This window comes from Lissotriton vulgaris, chromosome 3_1 (genome assembly GCF_964263255.1).
Source record: "Lissotriton vulgaris chromosome 3_1, aLisVul1.2, whole genome shotgun sequence".
Lineage (NCBI taxonomy): Eukaryota > Metazoa > Chordata > Amphibia > Caudata > Salamandridae > Lissotriton > Lissotriton vulgaris.
Window position 1 is genome coordinate 6,022,846 of NC_141689.1, and position 20,902 is coordinate 6,043,747.

A 20,902-nucleotide genomic window follows, 5' to 3' on the forward strand; every position below is an offset into this window, starting at 1 on the left:
CTGGTAAAGGACTGAAGTGCTGCGGCAGCACCACATGTTGGGGTTTTAATGTTGCAAAAACCACAGTTGATGGACAGAATGCAGAACAATGTCATACATTCACCCCAGTACAGAGATCTGGGCCTAAATCCATCGTTTTATTTGCACTCCACACCACCCCAGTTCAGACATGGCTATATGCAAATCAGTCTGACCCTGTGCCTCATGGGAACAGTCCAGCCCGAACTGCCAAGCCATGCCTTCCCTGGACCGGAAACACGCTTCCGAGGACCGGTTTCTGGCATTGCAGCCGTCTTCAGCCCGGCTTGCTTGAATCCAGTGGTGTGGAGAGCATGGGACTCACATCTGAGTATACCCATCCCACTCGGGGTGACAAATGCAACAAGCATTGGAAATGCAATAGGGCTCGCATTAGGAAAGTTTGAGCTATTGGTCTTATAAATGAATTTTTTTTTATTTATGTGTTTTTTTTTAAATAGCTAAATTAATAGCTTTGTCATTTACAATGCCAATAGTTATAACTTTCGCAAATGTGACACCTATAGCATTTGTAATGCAACATGTTTTGTATTTACGTGACTTAGATGTATTGATATTACAAATACCAATGGCTTTTAATTTTTAAAAATAATTAATACTTAAATAATTTATTTAATTTGTAATGGCAATAGCTTAAACTTTTATAAATAACTTTTGTGAAGATTATGTTCAGTGTTTTTTATTGTGACGAAAATTCAAGAACAGAAGTGAAATATTAACATCTTTTTGTGATTTGTAATAAAGCGTGAAAGCTTGAAAACAGCTTGAAACATTGAAAGAACATATTTGAACCAGTGATGCTGTGGTTGCGCTGAGTGATGCTGTGGTTGCGCTGAGTGATGCTGTGGTTGCGCTGAGAGATGCTGTGGTTGCGCTGAGTGATGCTGTGGTTGCGCTAAGTGGTGTGTGCATCGGCGGAGCTTAGCGGGTGCATCAGTGGAGCTGTTTGGGGGGTGCATTGGTGGAGCTTAGATGGAGCATCAGCGGAGCTGTGTGGTGGGTGCATCGGTGGAGCTGTGGTGGGTGCCTCGGCGGAGCTGTGTGGTGGGTGCATCGGCGGAGCTGTGTGGTGGGTGCATCGGCGGAGCTGTGTGGTGGGTGCATCGGCGGAGCTGTGTGGTGGGTGCATCGGCGGAGCTGTGTGGTGGGTGCATCGGCGGAGCTGTGTGGTGGGTGCATCAGTGGAGCTGTGTGGTGGGTGCATCGGTGGAGCTGTGTTGTGGGTGCATCGGTGGAGCTGTGTGCTGGGTGCCTCGGTGGAGCTGTGTGGTGGGTGCCTCGGCGGAGCTGTGTGGTGGGTGCATCAGTGGAGCTGTGTGGTGGGTGCATCGGTGGAGCTGTGTGGTGGGTGCATCGGTGGAGCTGTGTGCTGGGTGCCTCGGTGGAGCTGTGTGGTGGGTGCATCGGTGGAGCTGTGTGGTGGGTGCATCGGTGGAGCTGTGTGGTGGGTGCATCGGTGGAGCTGTGTCGGTGGAGTTGTGTGGTGGGTGCATCGGTGGAGCTGGGTGGTGGGTGCATTGGTGGAGCTGTGTCGGTGGAGCTGTGTGGTGGCTGCATCGGTGGAGCTGTGTGGTGGGTGCATTGGTGGAGCTGTGTGGTGGGTGGAGCTGGGTGGTGGGTGCATCGGTGGAGCTGTGTCGGTAGAGCTGTGTGGTGGCTGCATCGGTGGAGCTGTGTGGTGGGTGCATCGGTGGAGCTGTGTGGTGGGTGCATCGGTGAAGCTGTGTGGTGGGTGCATCGGTGGAGCTGTGTGGTGGGGGCATCTGTGGAGCTCTGTGGTGGGGGCATCTGAGGAGCTCTGTGGTGGGGGCATCTGTGGAGCTCTGTGGTGGGTGCATCGGTGGAGCTGTGTCGGAGGAGCTGTATGGTGGTTGCATCAGTGGAGCTGTGTGGTGGGTGCATCGGTGGAGCTGTGTGATGGGTGCCTCGGAGGAGCTGTGTGGTGGGTGCATCGGCGGAGCTGTGTGGTGGGTGCATCGGCGGAGCTGTGTGGTGGGTGCATCGGTGGAGCTGTGTGGTGGGTGCATCGGTGGAGCTGTGTGGTGGGTGCATCGGTGGAGCTGTGTGGTGGGTGCCTCGGTGGAGCTGTGTGGTGGGTGCCTCAGTGGAGCTGTGTGGTGGGTGCCTCAGTGGAGCTGTGTGGTGGGTGCCTCGGTGGAGCTGTATGGTGGGTGCCTCGGTGGAGCTGTGTGGTGGGTGCATCGGTGGAGCTGTGTGGTGGGTGCCTCGGTGGAGCTGTGTGGTGGGTGCCTCAGTGGAGCTGTGTGGTGGGTGCCTCAGTGGAGCTGTGTGGTGGGTGCCTCGGTGGAGCTGTATGGTGGGTGCCTCGGTGGAGCTGTGTGGTGGGTGCATCGGTGGAGCTGTGGGGTGGGTGCATCGGTGGAGCTGTGTCGGTGGAGCTGTGTGGTGGGTGCATCGGTTGAGCTGGGTGGTGGGTGCATTGGTGGAGCTGTGTCGGTGGAGCTGTGTGGTGGCTGCATCGGTGGAGCTGTGTGGTGGGTGCATTGGTTGAGCTGTGTGGTGGGTGCATTGGTGGAGCTGGGTGGTGAGTGCATTGGTGGAGCTGTGTGGTGTGTGCCTCAGTGGAGCTGTGTGGTGGGTGCCTCGGTGGAGCTGTGTGGTAGTTGCATCAGGGGAGCTGTGTGGTGGGTGCATCGGTGGAGCTGTGTGGTGGGTGCCTCGGTGGAGCTGTGTGGTGGGTGCCTCGGTGGAGCTGCGTGGTGGGTGCCTCGGTGGAGCTGTGTGGTGGGTGCATCGGCAGAGCTGTGTGGTGGGTGCATCGGCGGAGCTGTGTGGTGGGTGCATCGGCGGAGCTGTGTGGTGGGTGCATCTGTGGAGGTGTGTGGTGGGTGCCTCAGTGGAGCTGTGTGGTGGGTGCCTCAGCTGTGTGCTGGGTGCATCGGTGGAGCTGTGTGGTGGGTGCCTCGGTGGAGCTGTATGGTGGGTGCCTCGGTGGAGCTGTGTGGTGGGTGCATCGGTGGAGCTGTGTGGTGGGTGCATCGGTGGAGCGGTGTCGGTGGAGCTGTGTGTTGGGTGCATCGGTGGTGGTGGGTGCATCGGTGGAGCTGTGTGGTGGGTGCATCGGCGGAGCTGTGTGGTGGGTGCATCGGTGGAGCTGTGTGGTGGGTGGATCAGTGGATCTCTGGTGAGTGCATCGGTGGAGCTGTGTCGGTGGAGCTGTGTGGTGGGTGCATAGGTGGAGCTGTGTGGTGGGTGCATCGGTGGAGCTGTGTGGTGGGTGCCTCGGTGGAGCTGTGTGGTGGGTGCCTCGGTGGAGCTGTGTGGTGGGTGCCTCGGTGGAGCTGTGTGGTGTGTGCCTCGGTGGAGCTGTGTGGTGGGTGCCTCGGTGGAGCTGTGTGGTGGGTGCCTCGGTGGAGCTGTGTGGTGGGTGCCTCGGTGGAGCTGTTTGGTGGGTGCATCGGTGGAACTGTGTGGTGGGTGCATCGACGGAGCTGTGTAGGTGGAGCTGTGTGGTGGGTGCCTTGGTGGAGCTGTATGGTGGGTGCCTTGGTGGAGCTGTGTGGTGGGTGCACCGGTGGAGCTGTGTGGTGGGTGCCTCTGTGGAGCTGTGTGGTGGGTGCATTGCTGGAGCTTTGTCAGTGGAGCTGTGTGGTGGGTGCCTCGGTGGAGCTGTGTGGTGGGTGCCTCGGTGGAGCTGTGTGGTGAGTGCCTCTGTGGAGCTGTGTGGTGGGTGCATTGGTGGAGCTGTGTCAGTGGAGCTGTGTGGTAGGTGCATCGGTGGAGCTGTGTGGTGGGTGCCTCGGTGGAGCTGTGTGGTGGGTGCATCGGTGGAGCTGTGTGGTTGGTGCCTCGGTGGAGCTGTGTGGTGGGTGCCTCGGTGGAGCTGTTTGGTAGTTGCATCAGGGGAGCTGTGTGGTGGGTGCATCGGTGGAACTGTGTGGTGGGTGCATCAACGGAGCTGTGTAGGTGGAGCTGTGTGGTGGGTGCCTTGGTGGAGCTGTATGGTGGGTACCTTGGTGGAGCTGTGTGGTGGGTGCATCGGTGGAGCTGTGTGGTGGGTGCCTCTGTGGAGCTGTGTGGTGGGTGCATTGCTGGAGCTTTGTCAGTGGAGCTGTGTGGTGGGTGCCTCGGTGGAGCTGTGTGGTGGGTGCCTCGGTGGAGCTGTGTGGTGGGTGCCTCTGTGGAGCTGTGTGGTGGGTGCATTGGTGGAGCTGTGTCAGTGGAGCTGTGTGGTAGGTGCATCGGTGGAGCTGTGTGGTGGGTGCCTCGGTGGAGCTGTGTGGTGGGTGCATCGGTGGAGCTGTGTGGTTGGTGCCTCGGTGGAGCTGTGTGGTGGATGCCTCGGTGGAGCTGTGTGGTAGTTGCATCAGGGGAGCTGTGTGGTGGGTGCATCAGGGGAGCTGTGTCGGTGGAGCTGTGTGGTGGGTGCATCGGTGGAGCTGTGTGGTGGGTGCCTCGGTGGAGCTGTGTGGTGGGTGCCTCGGTGGAGCTGCGTGGTGGGTGCCTCAGTGGAGCTGTGTGGTGGGTGCATCGGCAGAGCTGTGTGGTGGGTGCATCGGCGGAGCTGTGTGGTGGGTGCATCGGCGGAGCTGTGTGGTGGGTGCATCGGCGGAGCTGTGTGGTGGGTGCATCTGTGGAGCTGTGTGGTGGGTGCATCTGTGGAGCTGTGTGGTGGGTGCCTCGGTGGAGCTGTGTGGTGGGTGCCTCGGTGTAGCTGTGTGCTGGGTGCATCGGTGGAGCTGTGTGGTGGGTGCCTCGGTGGAGCTGTATGGTGGGTGCCTCGGTGGAGCTGTGTGGTGGGTGCATCGGTGGAGCTGTGTGGTGGGTGCATCGGTGGAGCTGTGTCGGTGGAGCTGTGTGTTGGGTGCATCGGTGGTGGTGGGTGCATCGGTGGAGCTGTGTGGTGGGTGCATCGGCGGAGCTGTGTGGTGGGTGCATCGGTGGAGCTGTGTGGTGGGGGCATCTGTGGAGCTCTGTGGTGGGGGCATCTGTGGAGCTGTGTCGGTGGAGCTGTATGGTGGTTGGATCAGTGGAGCTGTGTGGTGGGTGCCTCGGTGGAGCTGTGTGGTGGGTGCCTCGGTGGAGCTGTGTGGTGGGTGCATCGGTGGAACTGTGTGGTGGGTGCATCGACGGAGCTGTGTAGGTGGAGCTGTGTGGTGGGTGCCTTGGTGGAGCTGTATGGTGGGTGCCTTGGTGGAGCTGTATGGTGGGTGCCTTGGTGGAGCTGTGTGGTAGGTGCATCGGTGGAGCTGTGTGGTGGGTGCCTCTGTGGAGCTGTGTGGTGGGTGCATTGCTGGAGCTTTGTCAGTGGAGCTGTGTGGTGGGTGCCTCGGTGGAGCTGTGTGGTGGGTGCCTCGGTGGAGCTGTGTGGTGGGTGCATTGGTGGAGCTGTGTCAGTGGAGCTGTGTGGTGGGTGCATCGGTGGAACTGTGTGGTGGGTGCATCGACGGAGCTGTGTAGGTGGAGCTGTGTGGTGGGTGCCTTGGTGGAGCTGTATGGTGGGTGCCTTGGTGGAGCTGTGTGGTAGGTGCATCGGTGGAGCTGTGTGGTGGGTGCCTCTGTGGAGCTGTGTGGTGGGTGCATTGCTGGAGCTTTGTCAGTGGAGCTGTGTGGTGGGTGCCTCGGTGGAGCTGTGTGGTGGGTGCCTCGGTGGAGCTGTGTGGTGGGTGCCTCTGTGGAGCTGTGTGGTGGGTGCATTGGTGGAGCTGTGTCAGTGGAGCTGTGTGGTTGGTGCCTCGGTGGAGCTGTGTGGTGGGTGCCTCTGTGGAGCTGTGTGGTGGGTGCATTGGTGGAGCTGTGTCAGTGGAGCTGTGTGGTTGGTGCCTCGGTGGAGCTGTGTGGTGGGTGCCTCGGTGGAGCTGTGTGGTAGTTGCATCAGGGGAGCTGTGTGGTGGGTGCATCGGTGGAACTGTGTGGTGGGTGCATCGACGGAGCTGTGTAGGTGGAGCTGTGTGGTGGGTGCCTTGGTGGAGCTGTATGGTGGGTGCCTTGGTGGAGCTGTGTGGTGGGTGCATCGGTGGAGCTGTGTGGTGGGTGCCTCTGTGGAGCTGTGTGGTGGGTGCATTGCTGGAGCTTTGTCAGTGGAGCTGTGTGGTGGGTGCCTCGGTGGAGCTGTGTGGTGGGTGCCTCGGTGGAGCTGTGTGGTGGGTGCCTCTGTGGAGCTGTGTGGTGGGTGCATTGGTGGAGCTGTGTCAGTGGAGCTGTGTGGTAGGTGCATCGGTGGAGCTGTGTGGTGGGTGCCTCGGTGGAGCTGTGTGGTGGGTGCATCGGTGGAGCTGTGTGGTTGGTGCCTCGGTGGAGCTGTGTGGTGGATGCCTCGGTGGAGCTGTGTGGTAGTTGCATCAGGGGAGCTGTGTGGTGGGTGCATCAGGGGAGCTGTGTCGGTGGAGCTGTGTGGTGGGTGCATCGGTGGAGCTGTGTGGTGGGTGCCTCGGTGGAGCTGTGTGGTGGGTGCCTCGGTGGAGCTGCGTGGTGGGTGCCTCGGTGGAGCTGTGTGGTGGGTGCATCGGCAGAGCTGTGTGGTGGGTGCATCGGTGGAGCTGTGTGGTGGGTGCATCTGTGGAGCTGTGTGGTGGGTGCCTCGGCGGAGCTGTGTGGTGGGTGCCTCGGTGTAGCTGTGTGCTGGGTGCATCGGTGGAGCTGTGTGGTGGGTGCCTCGGTGGAGCTGTATGGTGGGTGCCTCGGTGGAGCTGTGTGGTGGGTTCATCGGTGGAGCTGTGTGGTGGGTGCATCGGTGGAGCTGTGTCGGTGGAGCTGTGTGTTGGGTGCATCGGTGGTGGTGGGTGCATCGGTGGAGCTGTGTGGTGGGTGCATCGGCGGAGCTGTGTGGTAGTTGCATCAGGGGAGCTGTGTGGTGGGTGCATCGGTGGAACTGTGTGGTGGGTGCATCGACGGAGCTGTGTAGGTGGAGCTGTGTGGTGGGTGCCTTGGCTGAGCTGTATGGTGGGTGCCTTGGTGGAGCTGTGTGGTGGGTGCATCGGTGGAGCTGTGTGGTGGGTGCCTCTGTGGAGCTGTGTGGTGGGTGCATTGCTGGAGCTTTGTCAGTGGAGCTGTGTGGTGGGTGCCTCGGTGGAGCTGTGTGGTGGGTGCCTCGGTGGAGCTGTGTGGTGGGTGCCTCGGTGGAGCTGTGTGGTGGGTGCCTCTGTGGAGCTGTGTGGTGGGTGCATTGGTGGAGCTGTGTCAGTGGAGCTGTGTGGTAGGTGCATCGGTGGAGCTGTGTGGTGGGTGCCTCGGTGGAGCTGTGTGGTGGGTGCATCGGTGGAGCTGTGTGGTTGGTGCCTCGGTGGAGCTGTGTGGTGGATGCCTCGGTGGAGCTGTGTGGTAGTTGCATCAGGGGAGCTGTGTGGTGGGTGCATCAGGGGAGCTGTGTCGGTGGAGCTGTGTGGTGGGTGCATCGGTGGAGCTGTGTGATGGGTGCCTCGGTGGAGCTGTGTGGTGGGTGCCTCGGTGGAGCTGCGTGGTGGGTGCCTCGGTGGAGCTGTGTGGTGGGTGCCTTGGTGGAGCTGTGTGGTGGGTGCATCGGTGGAGCTGTGTGGTTGGTGCCTCGGTGGAGCTGTGTGGTGGGTGCCTCGGTGGAGCTGTGTGGTAGTTGCATCAGGGGAGCTGTGTGGTGGGTGCATCAGGGGAGCTGTGTCGGTGGAGCTGTGTGGTGGGTGCCTCGGTGGAGCTGTGTGGTGGGTTCATCGGTGGAGCTGTGTGGTGGGTGCATCGGTGGAGCTGTGTCGGTGGAGCTGTGTGTTGGGTGCATCGGTGGTGGTGGGTGCATCGGTGGAGCTGTGTGGTGGGTGCATCGGCGGAGCTGTGTGGTGGGTGCATCGGTGGAGCTGTGTGGTGGGGGCATCTGTGGAGCTCTGTGGTGGGGCATCTGTGGAGCTGTGTCGGTGGAGCTGTATGGTGGTTGGATCAGTGGAGCTGTGTGGTGGGTGCCTCGGTGGAGCTGTGTGGTGGGTGCCTCGGTGGAGCTGTGTGGTGGGTGCATCGGTGGAACTGTGTGGTGGGTGCATCGACGGAGCTGTGTAGGTGGAGCTGTGTGGTGGGTGCCTTGGTGGAGCTGTATGGTGGGTGCCTTGGTGGAGCTGTGTGGTGGGTGCATCGGTGGAGCTGTGTGGTGGGTGCCTCTGTGGAGCTGTGTGGTGGGTGCATTGCTGGAGCTTTGTCAGTGGAGCTGTGTGGTGGGTGCCTCGGTGGAGCTGTGTGGTGGGTGCCTCGGTGGAGCTGTGTGGTGGGTGCCTCTGTGGAGCTGTGTGGTGGGTGCATTGGTGGAGCTGTGTCAGTGGAGCTGTGTGGTAGGTGCATCGGTGGAGCTGTGTGGTGGGTGCCTCGGTGGAGCTGTGTGTTGGGTGCATCGGTGGAGCTGTGTGGTTGGTGCCTCGGTGGAGCTGTGTGGTGGGTGCCTCGGTGGAGCTGTGTGGTAGTTGCATCAGGGGAGCTGTGTGGTGGGTGCATCGGTGGAACTGTGTGGTGGGTGCATCGACAGAGCTGTGTAGGTGGAGCTGTGTGGTGGGTGCCTTGGTGGAGCTGTATGGTGGGTGCCTTGGTGGAGCTGTGTGGTGGGTGCATCGGTGGAGCTGTGTGGTGGGTGCCTCTGTGGAGCTGTGTGGTGGGTGCATTGCTGGAGCTTTGTCAGTGGAGCTGTGTGTTGGGTGCCTCGGTGGAGCTGTGTGGTGGGTGCCTCGGTGGAGCTGTGTGGTGGGTGCCTCTGTGGAGCTGTGTGGTGGGTGCATTGGTGGAGCTGTGTCAGTGGAGCTGTGTGGTAGGTGCATCGGTGGAGCTGTGTGGTGGGTGCCTTGGTGGAGCTGTGTGGTGGGTGCATCGGTGGAGCTGTGTGGTTGGTGCCTCGGTGGAGCTGTGTGGTGGGTGCCTCGGTGGAGCTGTGTGGTAGTTGCATCAGGGGAGCTGTGTGGTGGGTGCATCAGGGGAGCTGTGTCGGTGGAGCTGTGTGGTGGGTGCATCGGTGGAGCTGTGTGGTGGGTGCCTCGGTGGAGCTGTGTGGTGGGTGCCTCGGTGGAGCTGCGTGGTGGGTGCCTCGGTGGAGCTGTGTGGTGGGTGCCTCGGCAGAGCTGTGTGGTGGGTGCATCGGCGGAGCTGTGTGGTGGGTGCATCGGCGGAACTGTGTGGTGGGTGCATCGGTGGAGCTGTGTGGTGGGTGCATCTGGGGAGCTGTGTGGTGGGTGCCTCGGTGGAGCTGTGTGGTGGGTGCCTCGGTGTAGCTGTGTGCTGGGTGCATCGGTGGAGCTGTGTGCTGGGTGCCTCGGTGGAGCTGTATGGTGGGTGCCTCGGTGGAGCTGTGTGGTGGGTGCATCGGTGGAGCTGTGTGGTGGGTGCATCGGTGGAGCTGTGTCGGTGGAGCTGTGTGTTGGGTGCATCGGTGGTGGTGGGTGCATCGGTGGAGCTGTGTGGTGGGTGCATCGGCGGAGCTGTGTGGTGGGTGCATCGGTGGAGCTGTGTGGTGGGGGCATCTGTGGAGCTCTGTGGTGGGGGCATCTGTGGAGCTGTGTCGGTGGAGCTGTATGGTGGTTGCATCAGTGGAGCTGTGTGGTGGGTGGATCAGTGGATCTCTGTGGTGAGTGCATCGGTGGAGCTGTGTCGGTGGAGCTGTGTGGTGGGTGCATAGGTGGAGCTGTGTGGTGGGTGCATCGGTGGAGCTGTGTGGTGGGTGCCTCGGTGGAGCTGTGTGGTGGGTGCCTCGGTGGAGCTGTGTAGTGGGTGCCTCGGTGGAGCTGTGTGGTGGGTGCCTCGGTGGAGCTGTGTGGTGGGTGCCTCGGTGGAGCTGTGTGGTGGGTGCCTCGGTGGAGCTGTGTGGTGGGTGCCTCGGTGGAGCTGTGTGGTGGGTGCCTCGGTGGAGCTGTGTGGTGGGTGCCTCGGTGGAGCTATGTGGTGAGTGCATCGGTGGAACTGTGTGGTGGGTGCATCGACGGAGCTGTGTAGGTGGAGCTGTGTGGTGGGTGCCTTGGTGGAGCTGTATGGTGGGTGCCTTGGTGGAGCTGTGTGGTGGGTGCATCGGTGGAGCTGTGTGGTGGGTGCCTCTGTGGAGCTGTGTGGTGGGTGCATTGGTGGAGCTTTGTCAGTGGAGCTGTGTGGTGGGTGCCTCGGTGGAGCTGTGTGGTGGGTGCCTCGGTGGAGCTGTGTGGTGGGTGCCTCTGTGGAGCTGTGTGGTGGGTGCATTGGTGGAGCTGTGTCAGTGGAGCTGTGTGATGGGTGCCTCGGTGGAGCTGTGTGGTGGGTGCCTCGGTGGAGCTGTGTGGTGGGTGCCTCGGTGGAGCAGTGTGGTGGGTGCCTCGGTGGAGCTGTGTGGTGGGTGCCTCGGTGGAGCTGTGTGGTGGGTGCCTCGGTGGAGCTGTGTCGGTGGAGATGTGTGGTGGGTGCATAGGTGGAGCTGGGTGGTGGGTGCATCAGTGGAGTTGTGTGGTGGGTGCATCTGTGGAGCTGTGTGGTGGGTGCATCTGTGGAGCTGTGTGGTGGGTGCATCTGTGGAGCTGTGTGGTGGGTGCATCTGTGGAGCTGTGTCGGTGGAGCTGTGTGGTGGTTGCATCAGTGGAGCTGTGTCGGTGGAGATGTGTGGTGGGTGCATAGGTGGAGCTGGGTGGTGGGTGCATCAGTGGAGTTGTGTGGTGGGTGCATCTGTGGAGCTGTGTGGTGGGTGCATCTGTGGAGCTGTGTGGTGGGTGCATCTGTGGAGCTGTGTGGTGGGTGCATCTGTGGAGCTGTGTGGTGGGTGCATCTGTGGAGCTGGGTGGTGGGTGCATCTGTGGAGCTGGGTGGTGGGTGCCGCTGTGTGGTGGGTGCATCTGTGGAGCTGTGTGGTGGGTGCATCTGTGGAGCTGGGTGGTGGGTGCATCTGTGGAGCTGGGTGGTGGGTGCATCTGTGGAGCTGGGTGGTGGGTGCATCTGTGGAGCTGGGTGGTGGGTGCATCTGTGGAGCTGGGTGGTGGGTGCCTCTGTGGAGCTGTGTGGTGGGTGCATCTGTGGAGCTGTGTGGTGGGTGCCTCGGTGGAGCTGTGTGGTGGGTGCTTCAGTGGAGCTGTGTGGTGGGTGCATCGGTGGAGCTGTGTGGTGGGTGCATAGGTGGAGCTGTGTGGTAGGTGCCTCGGTGGAGCTGTGTGGTGGGTGCCTCGGTGGAGCTGTGTGGTGGGTGCATCGGTGGAGCTGTGTGGTGGAGGCATCTGTGGAGCTCTGTGGTGAGTGCATCGGTGGAGCTGTGTCGGTGGAGCTGTGTGGTGGTTGCATCAGTGGAGATGTGTGGTGGGTGCATCTGTTGAGCTGTGTGATGGGTGCCTCGGTGGAGCTGTGTGGTGGGTGCATAGGTGGAGCATGTGTGGTGGGTGCATTGGTGGAGCTGTGTGGTAGGTGCCTCGGTGGAGCTGTGTCTTGGGTGCATCAGTGGAGCTGTGTGGTGGGGTCATCTGTGGAGCTCCGTGGTGGGTGCATCGGTGGAGCTGTGTCGGAGGAGCTGTGTGGTGGTTGCATCAGTGGAGTTGTGTGGTGGTTGCATCAGTGGAGCTGTGTGGTAGGTGCATCAGTGGAGCTGTGTTGTGGGTGCATCAGTGGAGCAGTGTCGGTGGATCTGTGTGGTGGGTGCATCAGTGGAGCTGTGTCGGTAGAGCTGTGTGGTGGGTGCATCGGTGGAGCTGGGTGGTGGGTGCATCAGTGGAGCTGTGTGGTGGGTGGAGCTGGGTGGTGGGTGCATCTGTGGAGCTGCGTGGTGGGTGCATCTGTGGAGCTGCGTTGTGGGTGCCTCTGTGGAGCTGCGTTGTGGGTGCATCTGTGGAGCTGTGTGGTGGGTGCATCTGTGGAGCTGGGTGCATCTGTGGAGCTGGGTGCATCTGTGGAGCTGTGTGGTGGGTGCATCTGTGGAGCTGTGTGGTGGGTGCCTCGGTGGAGCTGTGTGGTGGGTGCCTCGGTGGAGCTGTGTGGTGGGTGCCTCGGTGGAGCTGTGTGGTGGGTGCCTCGGTGGAGCTGTGTGGTGGGTGCCTCGGTGGAGCTGTGTGGTGGGTGCATCGGTGGAGCTGTGTGGTGGGTGCATCTGTGGAGCTGTGTGGTGGATGCATCTGTGGAGCTGTGTGGTGGGTGCCTCGGTGGAGCTGTGTGGTGGGTGCTTCAGTGGAGCTGTGTCATGGGTGCATCGGTGGAGCTGTGTGGTGGGTGGCTCGGTGGAGCTGTGTGGTGGGTGGCTCGGTGGAGCTGTGTGGTGGGTGCCTCGGTGGAGCTGTGTGGTGGGTGCCTCGGTGGAGCTGTGTGGTGGGTGCATAGGTGGAGCTGTGTGGTGGGTGCATAGGTGGAGCTGTGTGGTGGGTGCATAGGTAGAGCTGTGTGGTGGATGCACCGGTGGAGCTGTGTGGTGTGTGCCTCGGTGGAACTGTGTGGTGGGTGCATCGGTAGAACTGTGTAGGTGGAGCTGTGTGGTGGGTGCATTGGTGGAGCTGTATGGTGGGTGCCTTGGTGGAGCTGTGTGGTGGGTCCATCGGTGGAGCTGTGTGGTGGGTGCCTCTGTGGAGCTGTGTCAGTGGAGCTGTGTGGTAGGTGCATCGGTGGAGCTGTGTGGTGGGTGCATCGGTGGAGCTGTGTGGTGGGTGCCTCGGTGGAGCTGTGTGGTGGGTGCCTCGGTGGAGCTGTGTGGTGGGTGGCTCTGTGGAGCTGTGTGGTGGATGCCTCGGTGGAGCTGTGTGGTGGGTGCATAGGTGGAGCTGTGTGGTGGGTGCATAGGTGGAGCTGTGTGGTGGGTGCCTCGGTGGAGCTGTGTGGTGCGTGCCTCGGTGGAGCTGTGTGGTGGGTGCATAGGTGGAGCTGTGTGGTGGGTGCATCGGTGGAGCTGTGTGGTGGGTGCATCGGTGGAGCTGTGTGGTGGGTGCATAGGTGGAGCTGTGTGGTGGGTGCATCGGTGGAGCTGTGTGGTGGGTGCCTCGGTCGAGCTGTGTGGTGGGTGCCTCGGTGGAGCTGTGTCTTGGGTGCATCAGTGGAGCTGTGTGGTGGGGTCATCTGTGGAGCTCTGTGGTGGGTGCATCGGTGGAGCTATGTCGGTGGAGCTGTGTGGTGGTTGCATCAGTGGAGCTGTGTGGTGGGTGCATCGGTGGAGCTGTGTCGGTGGAGCTGTGTGGTGGGTGCATCGGTGGAGGTGGGTGCATCAGTGGAGCTGTGTGGTGGGTGCATCTGTGGAGCTGGGTGGTGGGTGCATCGGTGGAGATGTGTGGTGGATGCATCGGTGGAGCTGGGTGGTGGGTGCATCTATGGAGCTGTGTGGTGGGTGCATCTGGAGCTGTGTGGTGGGTGCATCTGTGGAGCTGTGTGGTGGGTTCATCTGTGGAGCTGTGTGGTGGGTGCATCTGTGGACCTGGGTGGTGGGTGCATCTGTGGAGCTGGGTGGTGGGTGCATCTGTGGAACTGTGTGGTGAGTGCATCGGTTGAACTGTGTGGTGGGTGCATCGGTGGAGCTGTGTGGTGGGTGCCTCGGTGGAGCTGTGTGGTGGGTGCATCGGTGGAGCTGTGTGGTGGGTGCATCGGTGGAGCTGTTTAGGTGGAGCTGTGTGGTGGGTGGCACTTATTATAAATCATTAGTAAAAGAGATCAATGAAATTCAACTAAAACCCATATATAGCAGAAGAGGAGAAAGCTCTAGTAACGCGATGCAGGATGAATGTATTCCTTTAAAGCCAATCGCCAGCATGTGAAAGGTGTAAAATAGCAATCAGCATAAAACGAAAATGCCAGCAAAAAACTTTATAAAATTCTGTGTGGCCCTGATAAAATAATTAGAGCGTTTATTATATCATGACCAACAATGGTTATTGTTTCAAGAGCAGCATGCGAGATGGTTAGGGGCTGCAATATAAACAAGCCCTCTGCATTGCTGTGGTGGGAAGGGGGGCGGGGAGAGGCAAGAACGGAAGAATAGGGGCCGGGAGCAGCAGTCTTTGATGTGCTGACCGGCCGGCCGTGCATGACTAATTAGGGGAGGAGAAATGCCGGCTGAGGGATGCTTGAGATGCCCGAGGAGGCTGGTGGCTTTGATGTGCACGCGCTCTCGGGCACTCAAAGAAATCGCCGAGTTGGTTTAACTCTGTTTAAGCTGCAATATAGCTCGCCAGCTGTGCGCAAGCGCACAGCAGGCGAGCACTAAAAAACACAGTTGATGGACAGAATGCAGAACAATGTCTTACATTCACCCCAGTACAGAGATCTGGGCCTAAATCCATCGTTTTTTTTGCACTCCACACCACCCCAGTTCAGACATGGCCATATGCAAATCAGTCCGACCCTGTGCCTCTTGGGAACAGTCCAGCCCGAACTGCCAAGCCATGCCTTCCCTGGACCGGAAACAAGCTTCCGAGGACAGGTTTCTGGCATTCCAGTCGTGGTGGTGTGGAGTGCAAAAAAACGATGGATTTAGGCCCAGATCTTCGTACTGGGGTGAATGTATGACATTGTTCTACATTCTGCCCATCAACTGTTGTTTTGCATTTGTCAACCCGAGTGGGATGGGTATACTCAGACGTGAGTCCCAGGCTCTCCACATCACTGGAGTCAAGCTAGCCTGGATGAAGAAGGCTGATAGCCAGAAACCGGTCCTTGGATGCTTGATTCCGGTCCAGGAAAGACATGGCTTGGCAGTTCGGGCTGGACTGTTCGCATGAGGCATAGGGTCAAGGCTGATTTGCATATAGCCATTATCTGACCTAGGGTGGTGTGGAGTGCAAAAAAACGATGGATTTAGGCCCAGATCTCTGTACTGGGGTGAATGTATGACATTGTTCTGCATTCTGTCCATCAACTGTGGGTTTTCGCATGGGGTTTTAATGTTATTATGAAAATTGTGAATGTTCGTGCTTTTCCAGTGTAAATGAATAAAAAATAAATTAGTAAAAAAGTAGGTTACCATGTAGTGTTCACCTGTCACAGCTTTTGTTGGCTTTATTAATCATTTGGTCAAAAGAGGAATCTTGATTCCTGCAGCCACTGAGGCCTCTAAGAATACTTCACTGTGTTCAAACTCTTGCATCTCCTCAATGAGACCTGAATCGAGGACTGTCCTCGTCTAATGGATGCTCCTTTTCAATCTGAAGCTACTTGATAACGTGGATCTATTGACTTGAAGACTGCTTACTTGGCTGCAGTCTCCACCAGAAGCTCTTACTTTACATAAATACTGTTATCTTTTTTTTTCCTAAAAGTTCTTGCAAACGGTTACATTCACGTGACATACCGTCCTGTTTTCCAACCTGACTGTCCAGTTGCGAAGCTGAGGAGTCTCAGGATTCCAGGCTCTGAAGTTATCCCTGTAAAGGATATCCGTTCCGTTTCCAGTCCTCTGCTCTGGTTGACTTGGTTGCCGAAGCCTGGCATCGCATGCGCTCCCTGCGTCATGGTGCCATGGAATATGGTTCTCAACCCGCTGGCAGTGAACGTGGAGGGCAACAGTTTAAAAAAAATGCCCTTAATCCTCGTTCTGTCCGGCTCGGCTCTGTGTTCCGTTGGCATGTCTCCACCAACCTTCAATGCTGGCGATATTTGTAGATAATGATGTAGTGGTTAATGTGACACTGGTTGGAAAGGCGCCTACACACACTGACACGCACACATTCTTTTAAAGTTGGATGTGTTTTTTTTAGGAAACTTTCAGTTGTGACGAAGCAGGAACAAGTTCTGTGAGTACGATAATAACCTGAGAGTCCTTGTTTCCTTTATTCCTTGCAGGGAGAATTTGTAAATGAATATGTTGGGGAAATTATAAATGAAGAGGAGTGCTTGGCACGGATAAAACAGGCGCAAGAGGAGAATGCCCGTCACTTCTACATGCTGACCATTGACAAGGTATGTCGCGCATTCTGGCTCCTACGCATTAGTGAACTTCTGTGTTTCCTCTGCTCTGAGAAATGTTTTAGTCTTGCAAATATAAAACGCACACGAGTCCTAAATAAAAGTTAGCATAATATGCTTCTATTTGAACCTGGAACTTCAACAGTAGTGCTGGGAACTGTATATAAAGGGATATGGAATTTGTGAAAGACCTTAGGGGTACAGTGATGTACATCACATCTTCAAACGGGTACCACCAACACCTCCACCATCCCTCCCAGTCAGGAGCTTAAAAGGTATATTTTGTAGCCTTTACAGAGAGATGAACAGGAGGACTTAGAACGCAGGTCCTCAGTGTGTCCTGGAGTCACTGCTCGGAGTCTATCATAACCTTATACAGGCTCCTAGCGTGTCCTGGAGTCACTGCTCCGAGTCCATCATAACATTATACAGGCTCTTAGCGTGTCCTGGAGTGACTGCTCAGAGTGTATCATAACCTTATACAGGCTCTTAGCGTGTCCTGGAGTCACTGCTCCGAGTCTATCATAACCTTACACAGGCTCTTGGCGTGTCCTGGAGTCACTGCTCTGAGTCTATCATAACCTTGTACAGGCTCCTAGCGTGTCCTGGAGTCACTGCTCAGAGTGTATCATAACCTTATACAGGCTCCTAGCGTGTCCTGGAGTCACTGCTCAGAGTGTATCATAACCTTACACAGGCTCTTAGCGTGTTCTGGAGTCACTGCTCTGAGTCTATCATAACCTTACACAGGCTCTTGGCGTGTCCTGGAGTCACTGCTCAGAGTCAGTCATAGCCTTATGCAGGCTCATAGTGTGTCCTGGAGTCACTGCTCCGAGCCTATCATAACCTTTTACAGGCTCTTAGCATGTCCTGGAGTCACTGCTCCGAGCCTATCATAACCTTATACAGACTCTTAGCGTGTTTTGGAGTCACTGCTCAGAGTCAGTCATAGCCTTACGCAAGCTCATAGTGTGTCCTGGAGTCACTGCTCGGAGTCTATCGTAACCTTTTACAGGCTCTTAGCATGTCCTGGAGTCACTGCTCAGAGTTCATCATAACCTTTTACAGGCTCTTAGCATGTCCTGGAGTCACTGCTCAGAGTTCATCATAACCTTATACAGGCTCTTAGCGTGTCCTGGAGTCACTGCTCCGAGTCTATCATAACATTATACAGGCTCTTAGCGTGTCCTGGAGTCACTGCTTAGTCTAGCATAACATTATACAGGCACTTAGCATATCCTGGAGTCACTGCTCCGAGTCCATCATAATCATATATAGGCTCTTATCGTGTCTTGGAGTCACTACTCCGAGTCCATCATAACCGTATAAAGGCTCTTAGCATGTCCTGGAGTCACTGCTCTGAGTCTATCTTAACCTTATACAAGCTCTTAGCGTGTCCTGGAGTCACTGCTCCAAGTCTATCATAACCTTAAACAGGCTCTTAGCGTGTCCTGGAGTCACTGCTCGGAGTTCATCATACCCGTATACAGGCTCTTAGCGTGTCCTAGAGTTACTGCTCCGTGTTTATCATAACCTGATACAGGCTCTTAGCGTGTTCTGCAGTCACTGCTCGGAGTCTATCATAACCTGATACAGGCTTTTAACGTGTCCCGGAGTCACTGCTCCAAGTCAGTCATAGCCTTACGCAGGCTCATAGCGTTTCCTGGAGTCACTGCTCCGAGTCTATCATAACCTATGCAGGCTCTTAGCGTGTCCTGGAGTCACGGCCTCGAGTCTATTATAACCTTACACAGGTTCTTAGCGTGTCCTGGAGTCACTGCTCCGAGTGTATCATAACCTTACACAGGCTCTTGGCGTGTCCTGGAGTCACTGCTCTGAGTCTATCATAACCTTACACAGGCTCTTGGCGTGTCCTGGAGTCACTGCTCAGTCTATCATAACCTTGTACAGGCTCCTAGCGTGTCCTGGAGTCACTGCTCAGTGTGTATCATAACCTTATACAGGCTCCTAGCGTGTCCTGGAGTCACTGCTCAGAGTGTATCATAACCTTACACAGGCTCTTAGCGTGTTCTGGAGTCACTGCTCAGAGTCAGTCATAGCCTTACGCAGGCTCATAGTGTGTCCTGGAGTCACTGCTCCGAGCCTATCATAACCTTTTACAAGCTCTTAGCATGTCCTGGAGTCACTGCTCCGAGCCTATCATAACCTTATACAGACTCTTAGCGTGTTCTGGAGTCACTGCTCAGAGTCAGTCATAGCCTTACGCAGGCTCATAGTGTGTCCTGGAGTCACTGCTCGGAGTCTATCGTAACCTTTTACAGGCTCTTAGCATGTCCTGGAGTCACTGCTCAGAGTTCATCATAACCTTTTACAGGCTCTTAGCATGTCCTGGAGTCACTGCTCAGAGTTCATCATAACCTTATACAGGCTCTTAGCGTGTCCTGGAGTCACTGCTCCGAGTCTATCATAACATTATACAGGCTCTTAGCGTGTCCTGGAGTCACTGCTTAGTCTAGCATAACATTATACAGGCACTTAGCATATCCTGGAGTCACTGCTCCGAGTCCATCATAATCATATATAGGCTCTTATCGTGTCTTGGAGTCACTGCTCCGAGTCCATCATAACCGTATAAAGGCTCTTAGCATGTCCTGGAGTCACTGCTCTGAGTCTATCTTAACCTTATACAAGCTCTTAGCGTGTCCTGGAGTCACTGCTCCAAGTCTATCATAACCTTAAACAGGCTCTTAGCGTGTCCTGGAGTCACTGCTCGGAGTTCATCATACCCGTATACAGGCTCTTAGCGTGTCCTAGAGTTACTGCTCCGTGTTTATCATAACCTGATACAGGCTTTTAACGTGTCCCGGAGTCACTGCTCCAAGTCAGTCATAGCCTTACGCAGGCTCATAGCGTTTCCTGGAGTCACTGCTCTGAGTCTATCATAACCTATGCAGGCTCTTAGCGTGTCCTGGAGTCACGGCCTTGAGTCTATTATAACCTTACACAGGTTCTTAGCGTGTCCTGGAGTCACTGCTCCGAGTGTATCATAACCTTACACAGGCTCTTAGCGTGTCCTTGAGTCACTGCTCTGAGTCTATCATAACCTTACACAGGCTCTTGGCGTGTCCTGGAGTCACTGCTCTGAGTCTATCATAACCTTGTACAGGCTCCTAGCGTGTCCTGGAGTCACTGCTCAGAGTGTATCATAACCTTATACAGGCTCCTAGCGTGTCTTGGAGTCACTGCTCCGAGTCCATCATAACCGTATAAAGGCTCTTAGCGTGTCCTAGAGTTACTGGTCCGTGTTTATCATAACCTGATACAGGCTCTTAGCGTGTTCTGCAGTCACTGCTCGGAGTTCATCATACCCGTATACAGGCTCTTAGCGTGTCCTAGAGTTACTGCTCCGTGTTTATCATAACCTGATACAGGCTCTTAGCGTGTTCTGCAGTCACTGCTCGGAGTCTATCATAACCTGATACAGGCTTTTAACGTGTCCCGGAGTCACTGCTCCAAGTCAGTCATAGCCTTACGCAGGCTCATAGCGTTTCCTGGAGTCACTGCTCCGAGTCTATCATAACCTATGCAGGCTCTTAGCGTGTCCGGGAGTCACGGCCTCGAGTCTATTATAACCTTACACAGGTTCTTAGCGTGTCCTGGAGTCACTGCTCCGAGTGTATCATAACCTTACACAGGCTCTTAGCGTGTCCTTGAGTCACTGCTCTGAGTCTATCATAACCTTACACAGGCTCTTGGCGTGTCCTGGAGTCACTGCTACGAGTCTATCATAACCTTATTGTTAGAACTGGGGGTCTCTAGTTGGCAGAGGTAGGTACCACTGTCCAAATAGGGACCCTTGCTTCTAGTCAGGGCAAGGAGATAACCCTCTTAGATAACCCCTGCTCGCCCTCAAGGTAGCTTGGCCTGAGCAGTCTAGGCTAACCAGAGGCAATGCGTAAAGTATTTGTACCAACACTCACAGTAACACAGTGAAAACACCACAAACTGATTCCACAACAGTTTAGGAAAATAAATATATTTATTCTAAACTATACAAGACCAAAACGGCAAAAATCCAACATACACAATGCAAGGTTACGGTTTCAAATGAGTTCTTCAGGTTGTAATCAAAGTTCTTTAAGTTGCGATCAAATAATCCATAGATGCGTGAAAAGTTCACAGTTGCGTCACGTTGACTCACAGTACCTTTTAGATGCAACAAAGTTCCACAGGCAGGAAGCTGGTGCGGTGGAAACAAGCGATGCGTTACTCCTGAGACCCTGGGGAGGCGATGCGACAGCCCCGCTGCAGCAGCGGGCGTGTGGCGACGAATCCAGTCTGTATGGGGAGGAAGGCCGCTTGCGTAGATTCCGGTGCGTAGGTTCCGTAGGAAGTCTGTTCTCGCAAAGGCACGATGCGATGACCTCGTAGGGGCTGCGACGATCTCCGGGGCGACGATGCGCGGTCCAGCGGTGATCCTCTCTCTCGCAGCTCCTCGGTGAGATGTTTCTGCGACGATGTTCGCAGCGACGTGATGCGGTCCGCAAGCAAGCGGTGCGGCGATCTCACCCAGGCGACAGGCTCTGTGACGACACTCGCAGCGATGTTCGATTCTCCCGCACCGGTCTGGTGCGTCCCGCAAACGAAGGGTGCGCGGCTGCGGCAGCGATGTCAGGCGCTGCGCCGATCTCGACCTTCGTAGCGGCGGGAAACTTCTCGCACTGTCGGGGATGCGCTCCGCAAGCGAGCGATGCGACACTTTTCAGCTTCACAAGTCTCTCAGCTTAGTCTCAAGCTTCCCAGCTCAGGTTCAACTTCTAGAGGCCCCACAACTGGATCAAGCACTCTAGTAAGGACAGAACTCTCTCAGCAGAGTTCAGGGAGACTGGGGGTGAAGTCCTTTTGTTCCTGGGACTTCAAAAACAGGGAGCCAGCTCTTCTCAGGCCCTTGGAGATTCCTTACAAGACAGGGGACACAGCTCACAGCAAAGTCCTTCCCCTCTCCTTGGCAGCAAAGCAACAGCAGGTCAGTCCAGCAGAGCAACAGCAGGACAGTCTTCCTTCTTCCGGGTCAGCTTTCTCCTTGGCAGAGGTTCTTTCTTGATTCCAGGATGATCTAATTTTCTGTTGT

General features: G+C 56.8%; 1 protein-coding gene across 1 annotated transcript in view; it reads left to right on the top strand.

The window, feature by feature from the left end:
- Positions 1-20,902, top strand: part of LOC147725803 (uncharacterized) — a 443,482-nt gene that overhangs the window by 267,519 nt on the left and 155,061 nt on the right. The window contains exon 8 of the mRNA XM_086959980.1: positions 15,688-15,804. Coding sequence (XP_086816106.1) covers positions 15,688-15,804 — 117 coding nt within the window. The remainder of the gene's footprint in view (positions 1-15,687; positions 15,805-20,902) is intronic.